This window comes from Halichoeres trimaculatus, unplaced genomic scaffold (genome assembly GCF_033239565.1).
Source record: "Halichoeres trimaculatus isolate MK-OKI-2021-1 unplaced genomic scaffold, fHalTri1.1 fHalTri1_scaffold_4, whole genome shotgun sequence".
In the NCBI taxonomy this organism is placed as follows: domain Eukaryota; kingdom Metazoa; phylum Chordata; class Actinopteri; order Labriformes; family Labridae; genus Halichoeres; species Halichoeres trimaculatus.
In genome coordinates this window covers 6,226,908-6,247,708 of record NW_027437182.1, presented here as the reverse complement: position 1 = coordinate 6,247,708, position 20,801 = coordinate 6,226,908, and the positions used below count along the sequence as shown (strand labels likewise).

Sequence of the window (20,801 nt, the reverse complement as noted above, 5' to 3'; positions counted from 1 at the left end):
CACAGAGACTCCTGCAAAGATTCTTCCTTGCGTTTCCAAAAGCCACTTGCGTTTACATGAGGACGGCGTGACAATGATCACGTTTATTCGACTCCAAGAGGACAAGTCATAACGATGTAGTGGCCATGCCAGGCCAGTAGTTGGCGATGTGGATATATATGTGTGTATATATGCTACTCGGAAATCAGCCATCATTGTTGTGGTTGTTCTTCCTTTTCTGCTGTTTTATTGTGTGGAACGGTTGGCAATCCAACCTTACCGCCACCAAGTGGAAGTTGTGGCTGCGCGCGCAACCTTCACCTGAAACTTCGAGTGCGCATGCGGTGACCTCAGCGTTTCATCCTAAAACGCTCTGCTCTGTGTTTATACGAGGCTGGATGGAGGAGCATTTTTAAAACTCTCCACCATGGAGAGCGTTTTCAAAATTTTTCGCTTTCCAACAAAACGCAACGCGGTCTCATCTAAAGGCCAAAACGCAACGAAGTGTTGTCAGATTTGACCGTTTTTGGCGTTGTGGAAACGTGGCTTTAGAGCACCAGGCTGTCTATAGCGCTACATGTAGCCAGCTACTACAATCTTTGCTTGATGTCATGTTACAAACCATAAAGCTACGAAAATGTACTGATAAATACCTTATCTCGGCGCGTTGTATCCAGTAAAAATTTGTCTTGATCAAAGCATAGTTGTTTCAATCTGATCTCCATTTAATTCCAAAACAAACACACAACTTGCTAAAATTAATTTAAAACAGTGTGCAGAGACTTCAGGCCACAAGGTGGCGAGGCAGTCTAATAAGAACAGATCCTCCTCATAGCATCTTTAAAATTATTGTTATCATAGGTAATCTAGCATTTTTTCTCCTGATAATGAGATTAACAAATTAAGATTTTGGGGAAACAACAAGAAAATGTATCATTATCACTTGAAAGCGATGCAAAAATCAATGTTTGGATGCATGTCTCCTTAAAGCTTCTGAAGATCACAACCTTAATATTTATTGTAAGAATATATCATTAACTATATTTACCAAGAAAAACATCAGTTCATTTCTACCCATTGTGAGATATGAAGCCAAAAGACCGTCTCCCTGGAAGCTGACACATTGCGCTCATGCAGCCAAGGTATGCACAGAGATGAATTAGCTGGCACAGTCACCTGACTGTCTTTACACAAGCCCACGTCTGTCAAAATCATGGCATCTCATCCCCTTTTTTGAAATTTAAAACATAGTGAAAACTAATACTGTAAAGAAAATAAATGCTGGGCATAAATGAGCAGAAAAAAAACAGCTTTTTTCCCTGTAATACCGCAGCCAGTCAGTAGGGGGAGCTTGAACTCTTTTGGCTTCACAGTCGGTGAACTATGGCGTCCGTTTAAGTATAAACTCTAAGGATTACATGATAAGAGCATTAAGTGAAAGGCTCAAGTATGAACGAGTGATAACAAAGAAACCGACAGTGTCATAAAACATTTTATATCAATTCTTGAACTAAGGGCAAACCGCAACCAGTGGAATAACTCGTATGTGATTGTATTTCTTAATTTGAAGTGATGATGTTTTAACACGATACATGTGGTTGAACCCGGGTACTTGTGACGGACCTTCACATTCACTGTAATATTTCTGTCTGTACACATGATACAAGACAACATGATTGTTTGGCATCACAGCACTTTAGAATGTATAAATATTGTTTGATTTTGAGCAGAAAAAGAGCTGAGTCTTTCATTTATGCTAACATGCTTCAGTCTTTTTCTTTGATGTCTTCACTGAATCACATAACTCCATGTAAAGTATGGTCAATCATATTTCGCAAACATGCATTTTTTATCTTGTTGCTATGCTGAGTCTTTAACCTCTTGCTGCAGCATGTTGATAAGCTACCTTGCTAGCATCTTGCTAGCTGTAGCAGCTGTGCAACTGCATCCAAAGATTTGCTTCACATGTGGATGGGTGACAAATCAGAGCCAAACAGAAAAAAAGATTGCTGCCTGTTCTTAACCAGTTTAGTAAATAATTGCTTTTACTCAAAAAAAAATTGCAAAAAGAAGGTGGAGAATAATTGTGGCTGTGCATCAGCAGCTATAAACTGTTTCCATGGGAAATGAGTCAGATTAGATTAATCTCTCATCTGATAAAGTTGATATCTAAATACCACTGCTTCATCATTTCAGTTTGAGAGAAGTGACACTGGCAAACACTGCTGTTTTAAAGCCAACTATAAGTAACTGACAGAGCTTCAAGTGCTTTAGCTTCAGGCTAAAAACAAAACACTGTTAATAGACACTGGCCTTTATTTGTGCTGTTGCACTAGTAATGACAGAGCTAGCTAGTTAGCTTATAAGCACATGCTGCCATGCAAGGCTAGAAACCAAAGCAGTGGACCCACTTGCACACAACAAAAACAGCATACGAGAGATAAAAGAGCAAAATGTAAATCCAAAGACTTACTTTAACTGAGTCCAAAACCAGATGTCGACCAAAGGAAATCCACCAACACCAGAGAAAGTTACTCAAAACCAGTAGGAATAATCCACAGAGAGCACTTTAAAAGAAACACAGAGACCATCTAATACCAGGTAATCAGACACAGCTGTGGTAAGAAGACACAGGTGAAAAGTATGAGGCTAATCAAAGAGAAGGGAAAACACAGGAAGTAAGAGAAGACTGGACTCACTAGGAGGAAACTACAAAATAAAACAGGAAACACCTCACATTCAAGAAATAAAAGAAACGGGTGCTGGCTAAAAAATAACCACATCTAGGAAGAATTTGAAAAATTAGATCTTCAATAGATTGTATAAGACAAAGCATTTGAAACACAGGGTGAGAATTTCAAAATAAAACAGGAATTTAAACCAAATAAAACTAAACAAGAGCTACTCGTGAGAAGCCTAGCTGATAGGTTAACAAGCTAACAAGGCTACTTGCTACAGTAGCAGGTTTTCTGACTTTTCAAAAATGATTTCTTTTTTTAAAAATCTGCTAGTTTTTAGTCTAAAATCTTTGGTAAACTAGCTCACACAAATAATCTTATTTATTTATTTAATTTTTGTTCTGGAGACTGTTTTAGAACACATTCATTAAGACAGTCATAAAACTTGAAGCTGTATCATTTAACCTGGCTTGCTAACAGCATTCCCAATCACTACACTGCAAAAAAAAAAAAAAAAAAAAAATCTTATCGTACGTATTTTGTCTTTTTAGACTTAATATGAGCCACATTCACCTGACCAGTCCAGAAAAATGCCTTGTTTCCAGTTATCTAAAGACAAAAATGAGGTCTGAATTGCTTGTAACAAGTTGAAAAAAAATCTGCCAATGAAATAAGAGAAAAGTTACTTGTATAGAGACATTATGCTAGTTTCAAGAAAATTTTCAAGCAATTTTTCTTGTTCTATTGGCAGGCCTTTTTTTCTCATTACCAGCAATTCAGACCTCATTTTTGTCTTTAAACACCTTGAAACAAGACATTTTTCTGGACTGGTAATTTGAATGTGGCTCATATCAAGTGAAATAAGACCATCTTTACTTAAAATAAGACAAAAACACTTGTTAAGATTTCAGTTTTTAGCAGCATAATAGCTGAGTCCCAACAATAAAAACAATCAGATAATTTAACTATGTATGAATGAAACAGATCCCATGCCCACTGGTGGCATAAGATCAGGAGGAAGAACGCCAGCTACAGTGCTGTATGAGGGATACCTGTTTCCTAAATAGACTAGCTAGCTTTAATGAAATTGTACCTTATTTACACGACCAAATTAGAGCCAAAACTTACAGAAAAAGAAAGAATTCATTTACATTTGAAATGGTAATAGATTGTTTTAATGGAAGTACATAAGTGAAAGGAAAGGACACATTGTTTGATTTTATTGGTCTGAGTTGTCTGAGGATCAGGTTTAAGAATCTCAGCGCGTAGACTTTAAAAACGGCCCTGCAGTTTTAGGAGACAATTGTGGCCCTAACACTTCTGAATTATTAGATGCATTAATGGCTCAGATAACAATCATTATCATTCCTCACGTAGCAGAGACAGAGAAATAACTGTTGTGAGGAAAAAAACCTCAGTGAAATTAAATCCATTACTTCAACATAGCCAGTCATAGAATTTCAATGCGCTGGCAAAAGTTTGAACTGGATTGTCAAAATGCTTTATCATCCTCCTCTAAATAGGAGAAGCTATATGCTGAGATTGCTGCATTGTTATTGAGTCTCATTTGTTCCCTGAGCAAAAAAAGGTCCCTTTTGTAGGAATAAACACCATTAAGAAAAACTGCACAGTGGCAAATGAAGGCCATTCGTTTTTTTAAAAGCCTTTGAGCGTCATTCCTCACACCGCCTCAGTGAAAAAGCTCGGAAATGTTCTGCTCCGTTGTTTGTGTGTGAATGCGAGTGTGAGCCAATCACACCTCTTTATCTGTCTGCACATACGCGCTGCCTATATCGCCTTGAGACAAAAGGGTCACACAGTTGAACATTGTTGGAGTGGTGACGGACAGCAAAGTGAAGGCACAATGCACAAGGCAGTGGCCTGCAGGGGCTGGCATAGACTAGCACCACTCTCCCTCACACACACACAGACACACATACACACAAAGAAATCCTGTAATCCTTACTTACATGAATCTGTCTTTTGACCCACAGTATAAAGTCGCAAAGACAGGTTGTGTATCCAAGCATGACAGCAGGAGGAGGTGAGCAGAGCAAGGAGGGAAGCAGGTCTGATACTGAGCGGAGGGAGAAGTGTGTGGGAGGACAGGATTCAGAGCTTTTCTATCAGGCCCAGTCGGAGAAAATGTTTCTACAGAAAGTGACTGAAGCCAGACAAAATATGCTGTGACTTGTTTTGAAACCAGTTAAACACACATGCATTTTTTTTTGTTTCTTGTTCAAGTGTATCTATAGTGGTTGGAGAGTTTCATGAGTGCTCTTCTACCTCTTCAAAGGTAGAAAACTGATTAATTTTGGTACTTTTAATGCATTTTCAGGTGCTATATCAAAAATTAGAGCTTGAGTGAGAGCATGTGAAGTCACTGACCGCCTCTTGAAACCTACAAAGTGAACCATAAGCTTCATCAGGGCAGGATAGAAACCAGGAGGCAGCACCAGGACTCCAGCAAACCCTCATTAAATTTGCACTTACCCATAGTCCCAGACTGGCTTATTAGCATACAGATCATTTATATCACAGGGATTAAAAATAGAAATAAGAGAGAAAAAAGACTGAAGACTGTATTCCTAAAGAACGAAAACAACGTTTTGTTTTTTTTTTAGAAATCAAACCACATATTTTTTTCTTTTTTGGAGCTAAAAATCTGGGCTGGCGGATATGGGCTTGCCTCTGTTTTAATAAATAAGAAATCTAAAATATTAATATAAAAAAAATAAAAAAAATACCCCCCCAAAAAAAATAAATAAAATAAAATAAAATAATATATATATATATATATATATATATATATATATATATATATATATATATATATATATATATATATATATATATATATATATATATATATATATATATATATATATAAATAAATAAATAAAAGAAATAATTAAATAAATAAATAAATACATGCATAAAAAATAATAAAAAAATAAAATAAAATAAATAATAATAAAAAATGAATAAAATAAATAATAATTACAAAATAAATAAATAAATAAGACCACTGGGTAATATATTTAAGGCCAGCATATTACATTTTCAGTGAATTTAAGACATTTTAAGGCCTTAATTTTGATACATGAATTTAAAACTTTTTAAAACACCCTGTTGTTAGACAACTTAGGCACCTTCAGCATATTGCTAAGCCCACCTTCAGACCTGAAATCCAGCTGTCTTAGATGCATCGAAGAATGTGGGCACGCTGAGGCTAACCTGGCCATGGAAAGACCGAATGGAGGAGGCGTTTGAGTGGAAGGATAGATATGGATTTAACAGCATGCAAGCTGCTGAGAAAGTCCTCTTGGTGGCCTTGGATCAATAGGTCTGATCTGTGAGGGAGAGCTGCTCAGGAACATGTTGAAGCTTGATCAACCTCTGCTGGATCGCAAGAGTGAGGGTGTCTGATGTTTGACCTGAAACCAAATGACCACAGGAAACCTTACCGTTGATATGTACCAGCTTAGCATCCAATGGCACTGAGGTACTTAAGACTGTGTTTCATCAAAGTTTACAACAATCTGAAAGAAGTATTTTAAACCTTGCAATCATAAATTTGTTAAGACTTTCTAACATATGAAGCTTTCTCTTTACTTTTAGCTGTGAAGTAAAAAAAAGTCTATCCATCAGAACACAGGACTGATATCAGCTCTGTGCAAAAATAAGCAAGCCTTACATCATTAATTTCACACTCAGATGAATCAAAACTGCCTTACAGCTCCACAACTAGTGGACAATTTGGAGGGACACAGTTATTTTGTCAACTCTGACTTCATCTGTTTTTGGAAATCTAGCATCAAAGAGTACAAACTATACATGGGCTACTGAAAGTGTTCTTGTTCCCATTTGAAGTCTGACCAGTTCACTTCTACTTCAGCAAACTTTTTTGGTGCAGGACATCAGTCTAGCTGAAAGGACAGAGGACATCCATCACGGTGATAAACCCTTCATATCTGGGGCAGCTGTGGCTCGATGGTATAGTAGGTCATCTCAAAAGCCAAAGGTTTGCAGTTTGATCCCAGTTCCCAAAGTGAGTGCTCATGCCAAAGTGTCCTCGAGCAAAACAATGAGCCTCAAACTTCTCCTGGTGACACAGTCAGCAATGCTTGAATACGCATGAATGACGCAAGTTAATATGCTGGTGTTTTTGATGAATTTGGTTATATAGAGAGTTTCCTTAAGGTATTTGTGGTTACAGACGTAGCACTGATAGCAGCGAGAACTTTGGCCAGAATATGTAGTTTTTCCAATAAAGACTCCATTTCCCATGACCAGGGGTCTGCAACCTTTACTTTCATAGGAGTTGGTTTGACTCGCTTCACCTGGATTCAAGTTATTCTGGAGCCATAAAATTTTCACATTAAAGACAATAAAGTCTATAATATCCCATATAAAGTTTAGATATGGAGATCATTTATTTTGTATAATGAAATATTTTTTGAAAAAGTTCAAAAAACAAAAAAAGCCAAAATTTAAGAAAAAAAAATTGAAGTTAGCAAAAATATAGATATATATGATTTAAAATTAAATTGAAATACACTTGAATTTTTAAATAACTTTAAAAATGAAATAAAAAAATTGAAAGAATTAAAAAAAAAAATGAAATTTCAAAAATAAAAATTTAAAAAATTACAATAATTTTTTTGATTTTTAACAATTTTCACAATAAAGACAATAAAGTCTAATAAATCCTTTATAATGTTTAGATATAGAGATCATTTATTTTTTTATAACAAAATATTTTTTGAAAAAGTTCAATTTTTTTTTAAAAAAAGGCAAAATTTAAGAAAAAAAATAATAGTCAGCCAAAAATATGTAATGTAAAATTAAATTGAAATACATTTCAATGTTTTAAAAACTTAAAAAATGAAATGAAAGAAAATGGAAATTTTTCAAAAATTATGAAATTTCAAAAATAAAAATTGAAATTCTAAAAATTACAAGCAATTTCTTTATTATTTTAACAATTTGCAAAAAATAAAGAAATTGAAATTTAAAAAATTTGCAATTATTTAAAAATTTGAAAGAATGCTTGAATTTGATAACAATTATTGTTAATATAGCTTCACGCATTATTTTTTGTTGTTTGGTTATGTCTGGCCACATTGTAAGTGTGTATATTAAGCCAGGATGTTGACAGTGAAATAAACCCATCTACACATAATTAAAACCTGTATTTTTATTCCAGATTTTTAGATTTGTTTTTGTAGATTTAGTTATCTAACTAGGGCTGTAAAACTTGAGGTTAGCCACTGGTGTTTGGAAAGTTGGTGCACTGTTGATGTAGGAGCTGACACAGAGTGATAGCAGGCTTTATTGCAAGATGTGATGCATATTTAGTTCAACAAGATTTTAACCCATGGTTTTATCTAGTGTCAGTGTCTTTAACCATCAATGCTCTCTATAAGAAAAATAAAAATGTCTTTGTTTCAGTAATTTTCTTTTTTAAAGCTACAAGGAGCCACTGCAAAGGAGTCAAAGAGCCGCAGGTTGCAGACCCTTGCCCATGACCATCATTCAATGTCCCAAGGACTTGACTCTAACCTTGCATTTGTTTTGAGGCATATGAAGATACAGCTGCTTTTAACGCTGATAATCTCATTTTAAATTGTGGATTTTAAAGGGAAAAACCCCACAGGGCCTTTAAATACTGGGTTTCTAAAAACAGATTTGTTTACTTGGAGGTCAATTAGCTGTTGTAAGACATTTTCAGATCTGCAGTTTATCATAATTACTGACCTATAAAAGATAGAACGGCCATCTCCAGAACAGGAAAAAAACAAGATTGTTTACAAGATACAAAAGTTTATTTCCAAATATATCCCTTTGCTTCCTATCAACAAACAGTAGCTGATAAATTAAAGACGACACTTTTTAACACAGTATTAACAATCCCCATGGTGTCTGAGAGAGCGCCCCACACCACATAATGGAATGATTGTAAAAGACATTTTTGTACTTTAACAGCAGAGATGCAATAAAGCGACACATGACTCCTCTTTGCTGCTGGCAGTGCGGCTGAACCGAAGTGGTGCAGTGCATGCACAACACAACCGGGGAGTGAATTACACAGCAAAGTGCTTTGAAGACGGATAGAGGCCTGCAGAGGTTGATGAAAAATAAAGAGTCACGGGAAAATAAACTGCCACAACATTTTGTCAATATTCTCAGATTCTGCAGAGAATTCCCCGTGGGTTATTTTACCTTTGTCATGCCCAAACAGCCCCTCCTCTATCCCCAGTTTTGTCCTTCACTCTCATCCCGTAGGGGACTTCCTGGAACAGTATAAAAACAGATAAAAATATGACAGAAAATTCTGCACAGCTCATTCCTTCAGGGCTGCAGGCTGATTTTGAGTAAAAGGACGAGGTTACAGGCCCCAGGAGAGTGCGTCAACGGTATTATGTTACACTGCCGAAGCCTCCGACAATATTGTGCCTTATTAATCATTGATCTGGTCGCTGGTGTTAGTTTCATGGCACTGGGGATAATATTCACAGTGCTAAAGGTGATGATACATAGGCAATTTTCTTTAAGGCAATAAATATAATATAGAGATCGGACGAAACATGCGCCTCTGAGAGGAGATTAACAGGAGAAGTAAAAGTCTGTATGTGGATATAAAAGTGGATGTAAAGGGACAGAGCATGTTAGGAATAAAACCTTCACAGGTGGAGATGCTAACTAATGAGCTACGATTTAGTGTAGCTGTAAGTTTCTGTACAGGGAGGAAAGAAGTTCATGGCACACCTGAAGTGTTGAGAAATAAAAACCATCACAGTGTCTGCGTTCTGGCACAAAAATTCAAAAGCTGCAAATCAACATACCCCCCAAAAACGATCCAACAACCAATAATAATTTATCATTTTTCCTAAATAATTTGATGGAAACATTATTTCTTTCCTTGATGTTACTCTACCTTAAAGTGATACTCCGGGATGGAACAAGTTGGGTCCTATCACAAGGTTTAGGGCAGAAATGACCCCTACAGCAGTGTTTTTGTGCAGCAGAAGCCCAGGGTGCTCACACCAAACACCCCCTCCCTGCTCCTCTGCAGGTTTCCTCTGCACTCAGACGGAGCCATATTTTACTTGACCTAAAACACAAATAAACGGACTCCCACCGAAAAAATCTGATATCGGTCTGCAGTCACGCTTTATTTAGAGAATTTTCAGCTCGTTACTTTCACACAAAAACACCGCTAAATAAGGCTCTAGTTTTCATCGTGTTGTAAAACGGCGCTACCTCCGCTGCAGAGCCACAGCTGGCTACGAGCAAGGTTATAATAGTTAACTAAAACGAAACTAAAAACGAAAACTAAAATTTAAAATACATTGCAGTTAACTCAAACTAATAAAATCTAGAAAAGAAAACAACAACGATAAGTAAACTTAAACTGTATCTTGTGTTCACTGGCTGTGCGCTGTGCTGCGACCAAATGTAGTGGAGCAATGAATTAGAGCATCTGTAATAGTTTAATTGTTACAGAGTCCAAGTTTTTATTGTATTTGAGTCTGCCTTTATTGTTACAGAGTCCAAGTTTTTATCTACTGAAGCTCATATCATATTGTTTTTTTATAGTTTATGTTAATATTATTTTTATGTAATTTATGTCAACATTATTTTATATTTTTTATACTAAGTTTATATTTTTTATACTAAGTTTATATTATTTTCATGTGTTTAAGGCAGCAGCCAACAGTTCAGTATCAGCATTGACTGAGCAGTGAGCACTATGTTGGACTGGAAAATAAACAGTATGACAAAATATTTACTCTGACCTTTTTGAATCCTGCACCTGGTTAATAAGGTATGAAAAAACTAAAACTAAACTAAAACTAAACTAAAACTAAGCCTTGTTGCAAAAATCAAAACTAAATAAAAACTAGAATGCCCACTCTAAAACTAATCAAAACTAAACTCTAATGGAAAATAAAATGTCAAAACTAACTAAAACTAAACTATAATGAGAAATCCAAAACAATTATATCCTTGGCTATGAGGCGCTCGCCGCTTAGTGTTTCAGTCCGTGCGCGGCGTGCCAGATATAAACAAATGCAGGTAGTCTGCCAGGACAAAGTTACTTTTGGTCAAGTAAAATATGGCCCCGTCTGAGTGCAGAGGAAACCGGCAGAGGAGCAGGGAGGGGGTGTTTGGTGCGAGCGCCCTGGGCTTCTGCTGCATAAAAACACTGCTGTAGGGGTAATTTCTGCCCTAAACCTTGTGATAGGACCAAACTTGTTCCATCCTGGAGTATCACTTTAAAGAATATCACATTAACAGTGAGAAAATGAGAGCTACCCAGGACAAGACCGTGTCACAAAGTCATCAGTTCATTATTCACATATTAAAATGTTTATCCCGCGTCCTGAGGAAGCCTTATGAAAAATCTGACAGGTCAGGTCACAGGTGATGAAACAGTCTCTCCGGTCTGGGTTGAAAATGTCGTAAAGGAAAGATAGATGTCTTGTTTTCATCTGCGTTGTGAGAAAAAAAAAAAATCCACGTGTCCTTCTGCACCTGTCCTCTGCTGTCCACTTCAGCCAGGCAGCCGGAGACACAGAGAGGAGAGGAGAGGAGAGGAGTGAGGAGTGAGGAAGACAGACAGAGAGGGGAAATATCCATTCGTCTAGCAGCATCTGTGCCCTTTAGTTTGTCCGGAGCTGGTAATCTGCCAAGAAATGTAACAGCAGAGCATTAACACAGCGTCCTCCCCCTCGTCGGCCCCTCACAGCACATCACGGCTAATAGAAGCCTTATTAAGTCCTCTAACAAGATTTGCACCAATATGAGCCGTGGTGGCATCCTGCTTAATCATGTTACAAATATTCAACACATTCCTGGAATTGATATTTAATTATAGACAGTTTCAGACTGTAAAAGTTAAAAAAAAAACTGATTCATGAACATTGATGTTTCAAACTTTTGCTTTTAAAAGAAACTTTATCTCAGTGCCTAACAGTTTTCTCCAGTAAAATCTGTGATAGTGTGAAGCAGCATCTTCCTCACTGAAATAACAAGACCAAACAACAGTGGAGGCAATCTTAATTCAGAGAAATGTCGAAACGGCACTGGCAATAAGCTGTTTGGCATCGGCAGAGAAGATTTGGCAAAGATTTCATGATCACAACCCATAAGTCTGCTGCTGAGGAAATGATCTACCAAACACAAAATGCCTTAATTTTTGCACTAAGTTTTCATCCAGGTCATCTCAGTGACATTGTTTGAAGCAGGGGTGTCAAACTCATTTTCACTGAGGGCCACATCATAGACTGTAAAAAAAAATGGACATCATCTTGCCCAGCTCGAAGAGAGGTCGCCACAAAAACTGCTCCCCCTGGTGGTTTTATTCACACGTCCTCTTTGAAAGTCTGCAGAAAATAAACCATTTGCTCTAGCTCAATTCTGTAAAAAACAAATAATTTTACACTCTTTACTGCTCCAAAAAAGCCCTGAATGATCGATATGTGTCCTGTATTTAAACCTAAAGAATTATTTGAAATTTTCCGTCCATCGTCATGTTTCAGCTTGGGGCTGCTCTGCACCAATGAGCAACAGTTTATGAGTTCAGAGCTTGAAAAAATGAAAATACTTCACTCTTCTTTGATTCATGACTCAAATAAACTGTTTTTTTACATAGTTATTCACAGTTTTCATTGTTTGAGATCAAATATTCAGTGAACATCAATGTCCACCTTTCTTTTTTTGAACAGTTTCTTGCATTCTGTCAGATTGCTGAGACATTGTTGGGTTACATATGTCTTTAGCCCTGGTTCTCCTGACCTCATAGAAGTGTATAACTTTATATGGCAGTTAAAAATGAGTCCACAGTGAGTACAAATGTGACAGAAGCAAAAAGCGGCCTGAAATTCAAATCAGCTTATCTCAGGTGCCAGAATGTGTAGATTCTGTAAAGACACAACCACACTGCTTTTGTTCTGTGTTCCTTATGCTTCAGGGTACCTAAAAGTGTTGTACATACTCCCACCTTATATCATTTTTTTAAAATCAGAAAATCAGAAAAATGTTATTTTTGTTTCACTTTTTTCTGCTGAATTACAGCTTTTAAATTTTGTGACAATACACAAAGGCATGATTGAGTTACATCAGCCTACAGCCATGGTTGTCTTGAATCTATAGAGGTGCTGCACTTCACTTTACAGAGAAAAAAAAACAAGACCACAGTTAGTAAAAATATGACAGACGCAAAAAACACTCAGAAAGTGCTTCTTTTGTGTTTTTGCTCTTGCTGTTGTGGCTAGGGATGTCCTGATCAGCATCTTTTGCCCCCAATCCCGTTCCAGATTATTTAATTTTAAGTATCGGCCGATACCGAGTCCCAATCTGATTTTGAGAAGAAGTGAGAAAGTGAAGCAGTACAGTCATTTTTTTGTGTGTTAACAATACTGAATAGTAAAAAATGATAGTTAAAGCTCATTAAATCCATTTAACTAAGTCCAGTTAGTTTTGAAGTTAAAACCCTCTAAACCCGTCGGCGGGATTAAAATACCACTTATTTTTAACTAACTGACATTTACAAGCTATTTGGCCAGACCAAAAACTAAAAACAATGAGGTAATGGTCAGATTTTCAAATTTCCGAGGGTACCTGAATGTTTCGCATACAAAGCTGGACACATGTCTTAATACAATGCAGAAGACAAGAAAATTTCATCAACAATGCTTTGAATTTCATGTCTTCTTGGCAGCAATTTTGGCTTTATGACGGCTAAAGCCTAGCTCACACTACAGGATTCTCGCCCGGATTTAACCCAGATTCAGTCCTCCTGACAATCAGGGAAGAAATCTGGTCGGGGACTAAAATCGGCCCCGACGTTCGGGCAATTTTATCTTCTAGTGTGAGCGGTTGACAGATGAATCTTTAGCCCCACGATCGTCTCACAGACTTGTTGGAGCCGCCCTGATAATTTTCAAACATGTTTGATATTTATCTGGATGATTACAACATTCATTCTCACTGAGGATGACAACAGCCAATTAGAAAGAGCCCCAGAGACCGGACAACAGACAACAAACGCAGGCTCAAAGTGAAACTGAAAGGCTCAGAGTCAGCTGACTGCGCGCTCCACTGGCCCACTCGAGCCAGTTCGATAATGCCTTTAAAAATAACACATCACACCATTTTCATACAGTGGCAAACTGTTGTTTTATCAGTGATCGGTGTGAGATCATGCCATTATTGGCTGATACAGCAACAGTTTCACCTCTGTCCCTCTGCGTGCGCGTAATGGGTGAAAGGCACCGCTGCAGACAGCTCTGCTTCTCTCTCCTCCTGTCCCACCAGTGCTCCAAAAACCTCAGATCAAACAACTGAGCACATGTGGTGCATCACTCTCTCTGGTCGAATAATCTTGGTGAAATCCTGTAGTGTGTGCTGGTCAGTATTTTCAAAGATTTTTAAAGGTTTTTTAAGATTTTTAAAATCCTGTAGTGTGAGCCAGGCTTAACATGAATGATCGGTTGAGAGGATTGGCTAGAATTCCTGATTACCGATACTTTCAAAAATGCAAAAATTGGCCAATCCAATACTAGGGATCAAGATCGGGACATCCCTAGTTGTGGCTTTTGCAAATCGTCTAACACCCACTGGCCACTTCATATAAGGACCTGCAGCAATTTACAGGTAAAGTTGCCTCAATCTAATTTGCATCACAAATGAAAAACTGTTTAAATTTGAGCTCTTGATTAAATCAAAAGCAGCTGAAGTCTCTGTCGAGCAGCGTGAGGTTATTTTCTGTCCACTCACAGTCTGATATTTGTGCTGCAGCGAGCAGCTTCTGAACGCCTGTTCATCACTCATTAATAAGTCAGCACATCGGGTCTACAGTATCAGAGTATTGTTTAATCTATGTGAGTGTGTCTGGGTGAAATCTGAGCGCCTCCTCTCCCTCTCCATGTTGCTGATTGTAACAATAAAAGAAAGGTGATACCGCTCTCTCCGGTCTGTCTCACTTCATCATCATACACTCTTCTCCTCTCCTTCTCTTTCTGTCGTCTGCTTCCTCTCTGGTATAACAGCCAGGCAAAAAGTAACCTTGGCATCCCCTGAGTGCCACCCTGGGAGCCGCCTGGCACTTTTAGGCATCACTCAAACCTCCGCAGCCCTCAACTCGCACCTGACACGTCCAGGTAATGGATATGATGGATGCTACAGAGGCAGGTTCAGTCCTCGGGCGCGTTGCAGTTACGAATCTTAAGGATTTTGGCAGCGGCCCAGCAGAGATACCGGACTTCCATCTCCATATTATTTCCATTTGTCCCTCACTGAATCCAGTCAGCGTCACAGGGGGATTTTGCTGCAGTCTCATCAATATACTGTCGCTGTGCAATGCACTGATGTGTGATCTGTCTGAAGATCAATGTGTTTGTGGTGGAGATGTTGCTTTCACACACTAAAGATGATTTCCTAAACGTTCAGTTTGAGCTTAGTGAGGTGATAAGTGACTTTAAAGCTGAAAACACTGAATCGTTTCTGGTGCTTGTTTCCCTCAGAGCCACTTTGACAAATGTGACGCAGGTTCGTTCTCAGCGCAGTGACTAAAAATTCAGCTTTTCCTGAACGTATCTGCAGCTTTCCCTTGAGTTTACAGTATTCCTGTTTTCCACTTTGAAAAAATAAGACACAAAGGCGAGTGGGCCAGTAAAGTTCCCATCCTTGGCATCCTGTGGGGTGTCATTCGAATCCCCCGAGGACGTAACTCATGGCGATAGAGCCAGGTAATGGAGATGAAGGATGTTATACAGCTGGGTTCACTTTCAGGGCACAGGTTGAGTAGTGTTTCAGAGAGACTGATCCTCACAATGCTGTCCCACAGAAAACATCATATTTAACCTCAGACTAACCCCTGATCTGCTGATGGGTTTGGGCTTAGGACAGAAAAAGAAGAAAACATACGATTCATAGAAGAAGAGGCTGATCTTGGATGTTTATTTATAACAAAAACAAGCTTTGATTTTGTGATTTAAATCAAATTCTCCTTAGATCTGTTGTAAATGTGTTAAATCTAGAAGATGAAGACCTTAGGGTTTTTCTTGAGTTTATCTTCAGATAACTACTTTTTGTGAAATCAGGTGTATCGAGGATTTTAATAGTGGAGGAGTCACAAAAATAATAAAAACAAATATTTATAATAATAATTAATTTAATAAATATTCACATAATATTAAAATAATCTTGTATAATAAATAAAAAATAAATAATATAATTTATATAATAATATTTAAATTTTAATAATTTATACAATAAATTATCATATAAAATTTTTTATTATAATATTATTATCATATGAATATAATTATAATTAATTATATGATTTATTTACAGTATTTATATAATAATTTATATAATGAATAATATAATAATAAATAATATATATTATAATATTTGAATATATATTAATTCAAATTAATAATTGATAAAAATAATAATATTTATTTATGTATTAATATATGCCAATTCAAATTTTATTTTTGGCTTATTACCGTTACTTCTCTTGTGTCCTGCTGCTGCTGTAAATATGGAATTTCCCCCTGTGGGACTTATAAAGGTATATCTTATCTTGTCTTATCTTATCTTATCTTATGTTATAAGTTCAAGATTGCCAGTGTTCTGATTCCCAACCACATGTTGCTTTAATACGAAAGGGAGCATGATCCACGTCAACTGGATTAGCAGGATAGAGCAGAGTAAAGGACAAGGTTTGTGTGTGTGTGTGTTTTCTCACCTCCACTCTGTGTGATGTAGCGCACCCATGGTAACGCCTGGTAACCGCTCTTCTCTATGATCTTAAGGTAGCGCACCTAGGAGACACACACAGGTTAAATATAGTTTCACTCATCAGCTGCTTCTTCTTATAGGAGCCCACACAGGAATCATTTCTGTCCATTAAACATCACGTGAAACTCAGCTTATCTGAGAATTAAAGGTTTGTAGTTCCCTCGTGACTGAAGGATGTTAAACAGCTTCTAAAAGTCAAATCAACCCTTGAAAAGAAATCCTAGTTAATTGAAAAAAAAAAGTGTTTTTGAACCCACTTCCTGTAGTGCACCACTGTGAGAAACTCACAGTCGTAGTCAGATTAATGTCTCCTACCACTGGAGGTTTTATGAGGCCAAACGATGACAGGCGCCACAATGGAAATGATGTATCTACCCAACTCTCCAATCTAGCATCAAGAGGAGAAGTGAAGCCGAAACCAGCCTGAGGTTTTCTGATGAAAAGCTAAAATGTGACTTCTGACTGTCAACTACTAGGATACACAAGGAGGAGATTTTCACAAAATATAAGGTTAAAGATGGGACTAAATGATCATTGTGCAATGGCAAGGAAGTTTGAGATTTTGATGGTTAGTGTTGGTTAATGATATTACATTATATTATATAATGGTATATTATATTATATTATATTATATTATATTATATTATATTATATTATATTATATTATATTATATCATATTACATTATATAATATTATATTATATTACACTATATTATATTATATCATATTTTATTATATTATATTATATTTAAATATGTATTTATGTTTGTGTAAGTATATAAAGCAATATATCCATGGCTTTTTAATGTATATCTCAAGGTTTAGCTGACTGAATTTTATTTGTTTAACAACGGAGAAGTGGTGGAAATTAATACGTTTTACTTCCTTAAGACAAAAAAATGTTTTCATTTTAGATTGTTTGCAAAATTGCAAAGTCTTTATGTTCCAACTTTCTGTTTGTCTGAGGGTTTTTTTTTCTTCTCGTTTAATTTTTCTTTACGTTTTTCAAAATAAGCAGCCAACCAGCTGCTCCTGCAGGAACCAAGGTCCAGGAAGATGCCCATAGGGGGCAAGGCCTTCTCTAATGTTGCTCCCCAATTGTGGAACAGTCTTCCCCTGCACATTAGGGAGGCCCCTTCACTGTCCACTTTTAATAATTGTCTTTAAACCCATTTTTATTCTTTGGCTTTTTCCCAGCGAGACTTAGTTTCTTTGCCTGGTCTTATTCCCTTTTATTTTCTACAATTCTTCCTTCAATTTGTTTTAATTTGCTTTTAGTTGTATTTACTATGTTTTCTTTTATGTGTCTGTTTTTACTTATCTGTTTTTATCCTTTTAATTTATTCTACCTGTACAGCACTTTGTTTACAGGTGTGGCTATTTTTAAAAGTGCTGTTTAAATAAAGTTGGTATGGTATGGTAAAATAACCATTTTTAATCAGCCAATCAATCAAAAACAGCTGTGCCTTCTTAATGGTGCAACTTTGGCTCTTTTCTCAAACAAAAACAAAGACCAACGTGTAGTGAAATTTTTCACCTTTTCTGTAGTTTTTATCTCTATATTAAGTATTGAACTACTGAGACTAAAACTATATTTGAATCAGGCTGCAAACCTTTATTTCTGCTGTCAAATATGGGGCCTACACTGCAAACAGTGATTTTGCACATTTGTTGTTTTAACATATCGCTTTAAGTCAGTATGACAAAAGATTACTGATAAAACATAATCATAAGTTGGGATCAACTCAGCTACAAAATTTAGAAAAATTAAAAATCTACGTCTACATGAATCAATTTTTTTTGGTTGCGATGGCGTTTTGTAACAGTGAGTGAGGAGGAAACACAGTGGACCCTGCTGAACAACTGAACATTTACACTGCAGGGGGCACAGGCCTTCTGTGCTTAACTGCACGGACTGGCTATCTGGGCCCATGTACTCACTGATTTTTATTGTGAGTTTAGTGTTAATGCTAATAAATGAGATGTGTTGACATGTTAGGATTAGGACATCTCAATTTTCAGCAGGCTCTTATACCCACTTTGTTTCCTCCTCACTCATGGTTACAAAACACCATCACAACAAAATTACTTTGCTGTAAATACTTGATAAATTAAGTTCAACCAACATCTTTTGAAGTTCTCTTGATGTTCAAATTATGTGACGCTTCATGTTGAATTAACTTAACTCAGTCAAAGCAACAGATGACTTGGGGGAGTTAAGTTGAATCAACAAACTATTTTCTACAGTGTGAAGAGGATTCCTCACCTCTACAGCCTGCCTCAAACAGACGCTAGAAAAACTACAGATTTGCACTTCTGGGTTAACTTCATGATTATGCAAATTTGTGAGACTACAGTAATAGCTCCTGTGAGGAACTTTTGGGTCGTGTCTGTTTTATCCTCTGGTAACAATTGATAGCTCTCTTTACCTTGCTCTTGTTCTTTGCACATGTAACGTCAAACATGCCACTCAAATTTTGAGAGCAGAAAAATGCTCAAAAGGCCTTTACACACTTTCTGTTAATCCCCTTTTCTAACATCTACCTGGTGGCAGCTGTAACAGACACTAAACATCAGTAAACAGAAATATCCTTCTCCTGGGGCACTTCTGCGGTTTTTACAGGTCATAAAGAGGAAGAAGTAAAGTCTGTTTCACAGCCATCTAAAAAGTCCTGGAGGGAGCTTTAAACAACAAGGGTTTAGGACTGAAGACGGGTGTTAGTAAAAGAGCCCACCTGAATCCCAGACACAGTGAAATATGGGATCTCAAAGTTCACAGTGATTGGTCTCTTTGCCTCCACCTCTTCACTCTCCACGCTGGGCAGCCCAAAGTGCGCCCGCATCATGTACTCCTTCCCTCCCTGTACACACACACACAGAAACAACAAGGAGAAAAGGTCAATGAGAAGCAGGTGAAACATCTCATTCAGAAAGTTTTCTCACATATAAAAGTTCAGTCAGTCCGTCTGAGGAGCTCTGTCCCCAGGTGTGTGACTCCAATTACCACGTGGACGTTAGTCAGAAAAACAAAACAAGCTTTGTATTCACGGCAAAGTGAGATAACTCCTGAGTCACATCAGCGTCAATCAGATATCAGTCTGTGGGATTCAGCTGCTGGCAACAACATCTTGGCAACAAACATAAAAAGGTTAATTATTCCTCGTATTAACCCACCCTCAGGTCTGAGTCTGAGTCTATGTTTCAAGGCTTATTGAGCAACATGGGTACATCAGGACACAAAAGTGACTTTGTTTAGGTTGGGTGATAGTTTGATGATAAAGAGTTATCAGCTATAAAACACAAAGTAAGAACAAAGGTAGTGAGTACAGTTATACAATGGCTAATGAAACATATGAGGCTATGAAAACAGCTTGGTGTTAGCGTTTTTAGTCATCCTCCTTTTTCTCTTCTGCTCTCAATGGAGGCAGACGCTTTTCTTCTAGCTCCCTCCTCCTTATCTGACCTGCTTGCTCTTGGTCTGTCTCTGTCTGAACTAGGATACCTCTCTTGGTATCCTATCCAAAACTGGGCAAAGGGGAGCCCGCCTGCCCCGGCTGAATGGTTGCAGCCAGATATTCGATGGACTCCTGGGTAACCTGGAGGACCGTACGCCTGTCATTCTGTTCCATCAAGGATGTTGAAGATTTCTACATATCTGGAATTATGATATCAGGCTTTCTGCTGTTTGGAGCTGGCGGTTTCCTGATTTATCGCAAACTTCAGAGGACGCAGGCAGCCCTTTTGGGGTTCGATAAGCTGCCTTTCATTGAGGGATTGTGCAGGGCTGTCAACACTCAGACTCAAGCGATTTGCCAACTCAGGCAGGATGTGATTCCTTGACTTCTTCTAAGGATGGATAACAACTTGAAGAAGTTGTCCGCTCATCTCACCTGTAATGGGCCACCAAATTAGGTCATTTGGCATGCTACAGAGTTGACCAGTTTGGACTTTAAGGCAGACGGAAAAATTTTCAGTGTGTCTGCCTGACCCAAACAATCTTCATCTCTCTTTTGGCTCCTCCACGTCGGCCTTGGTAGGCTAAGTGCTCTGCTCTCCTGGATGGTATGCAGACAGATGCTCTACCCCCTCCCATCCCACACCTTTCTTCTGTGAACTTGTCTCTGGATCAGAACTCTTCGGGGTTGTCTTTGTCATTGAGACATTGTTGAGTCTGGGTGGGGATGAAGTCCATGGGCTCACACATACACACCATAGACTGTATAAAACATGGACGTAGTCTCGCCAACGTCATCCGTCTGTTTCTGAAACAGAAAAAAGAAGCACATCGGCTATAACGGCCATAGTAGTAGTGGCAAGGGCTTCGC

At 37.6% G+C, this 20,801-nt stretch overlaps 1 protein-coding gene across 1 annotated transcript in view; it reads right to left on the bottom strand.

The window, feature by feature from the left end:
- Positions 1–10,953: 10,953 nt before the first annotated feature.
- Positions 10,954–20,801, bottom strand: part of ap1m3 (adaptor related protein complex 1 subunit mu 3) — a 55,916-nt gene continuing 46,068 nt past the window's right edge. Inside the window, exons 10-12 of the mRNA XM_074667352.1 lie at positions 19,212–19,337; positions 16,423–16,498; positions 10,954–11,349 (exon numbers count right to left, since the gene is read on the bottom strand). Of these exons, the coding sequence (XP_074523453.1) occupies positions 11,327–11,349; positions 16,423–16,498; positions 19,212–19,337 (225 nt within the window). The 3' untranslated portion in view covers positions 10,954–11,326. The remainder of the gene's footprint in view (positions 11,350–16,422; positions 16,499–19,211; positions 19,338–20,801) is intronic.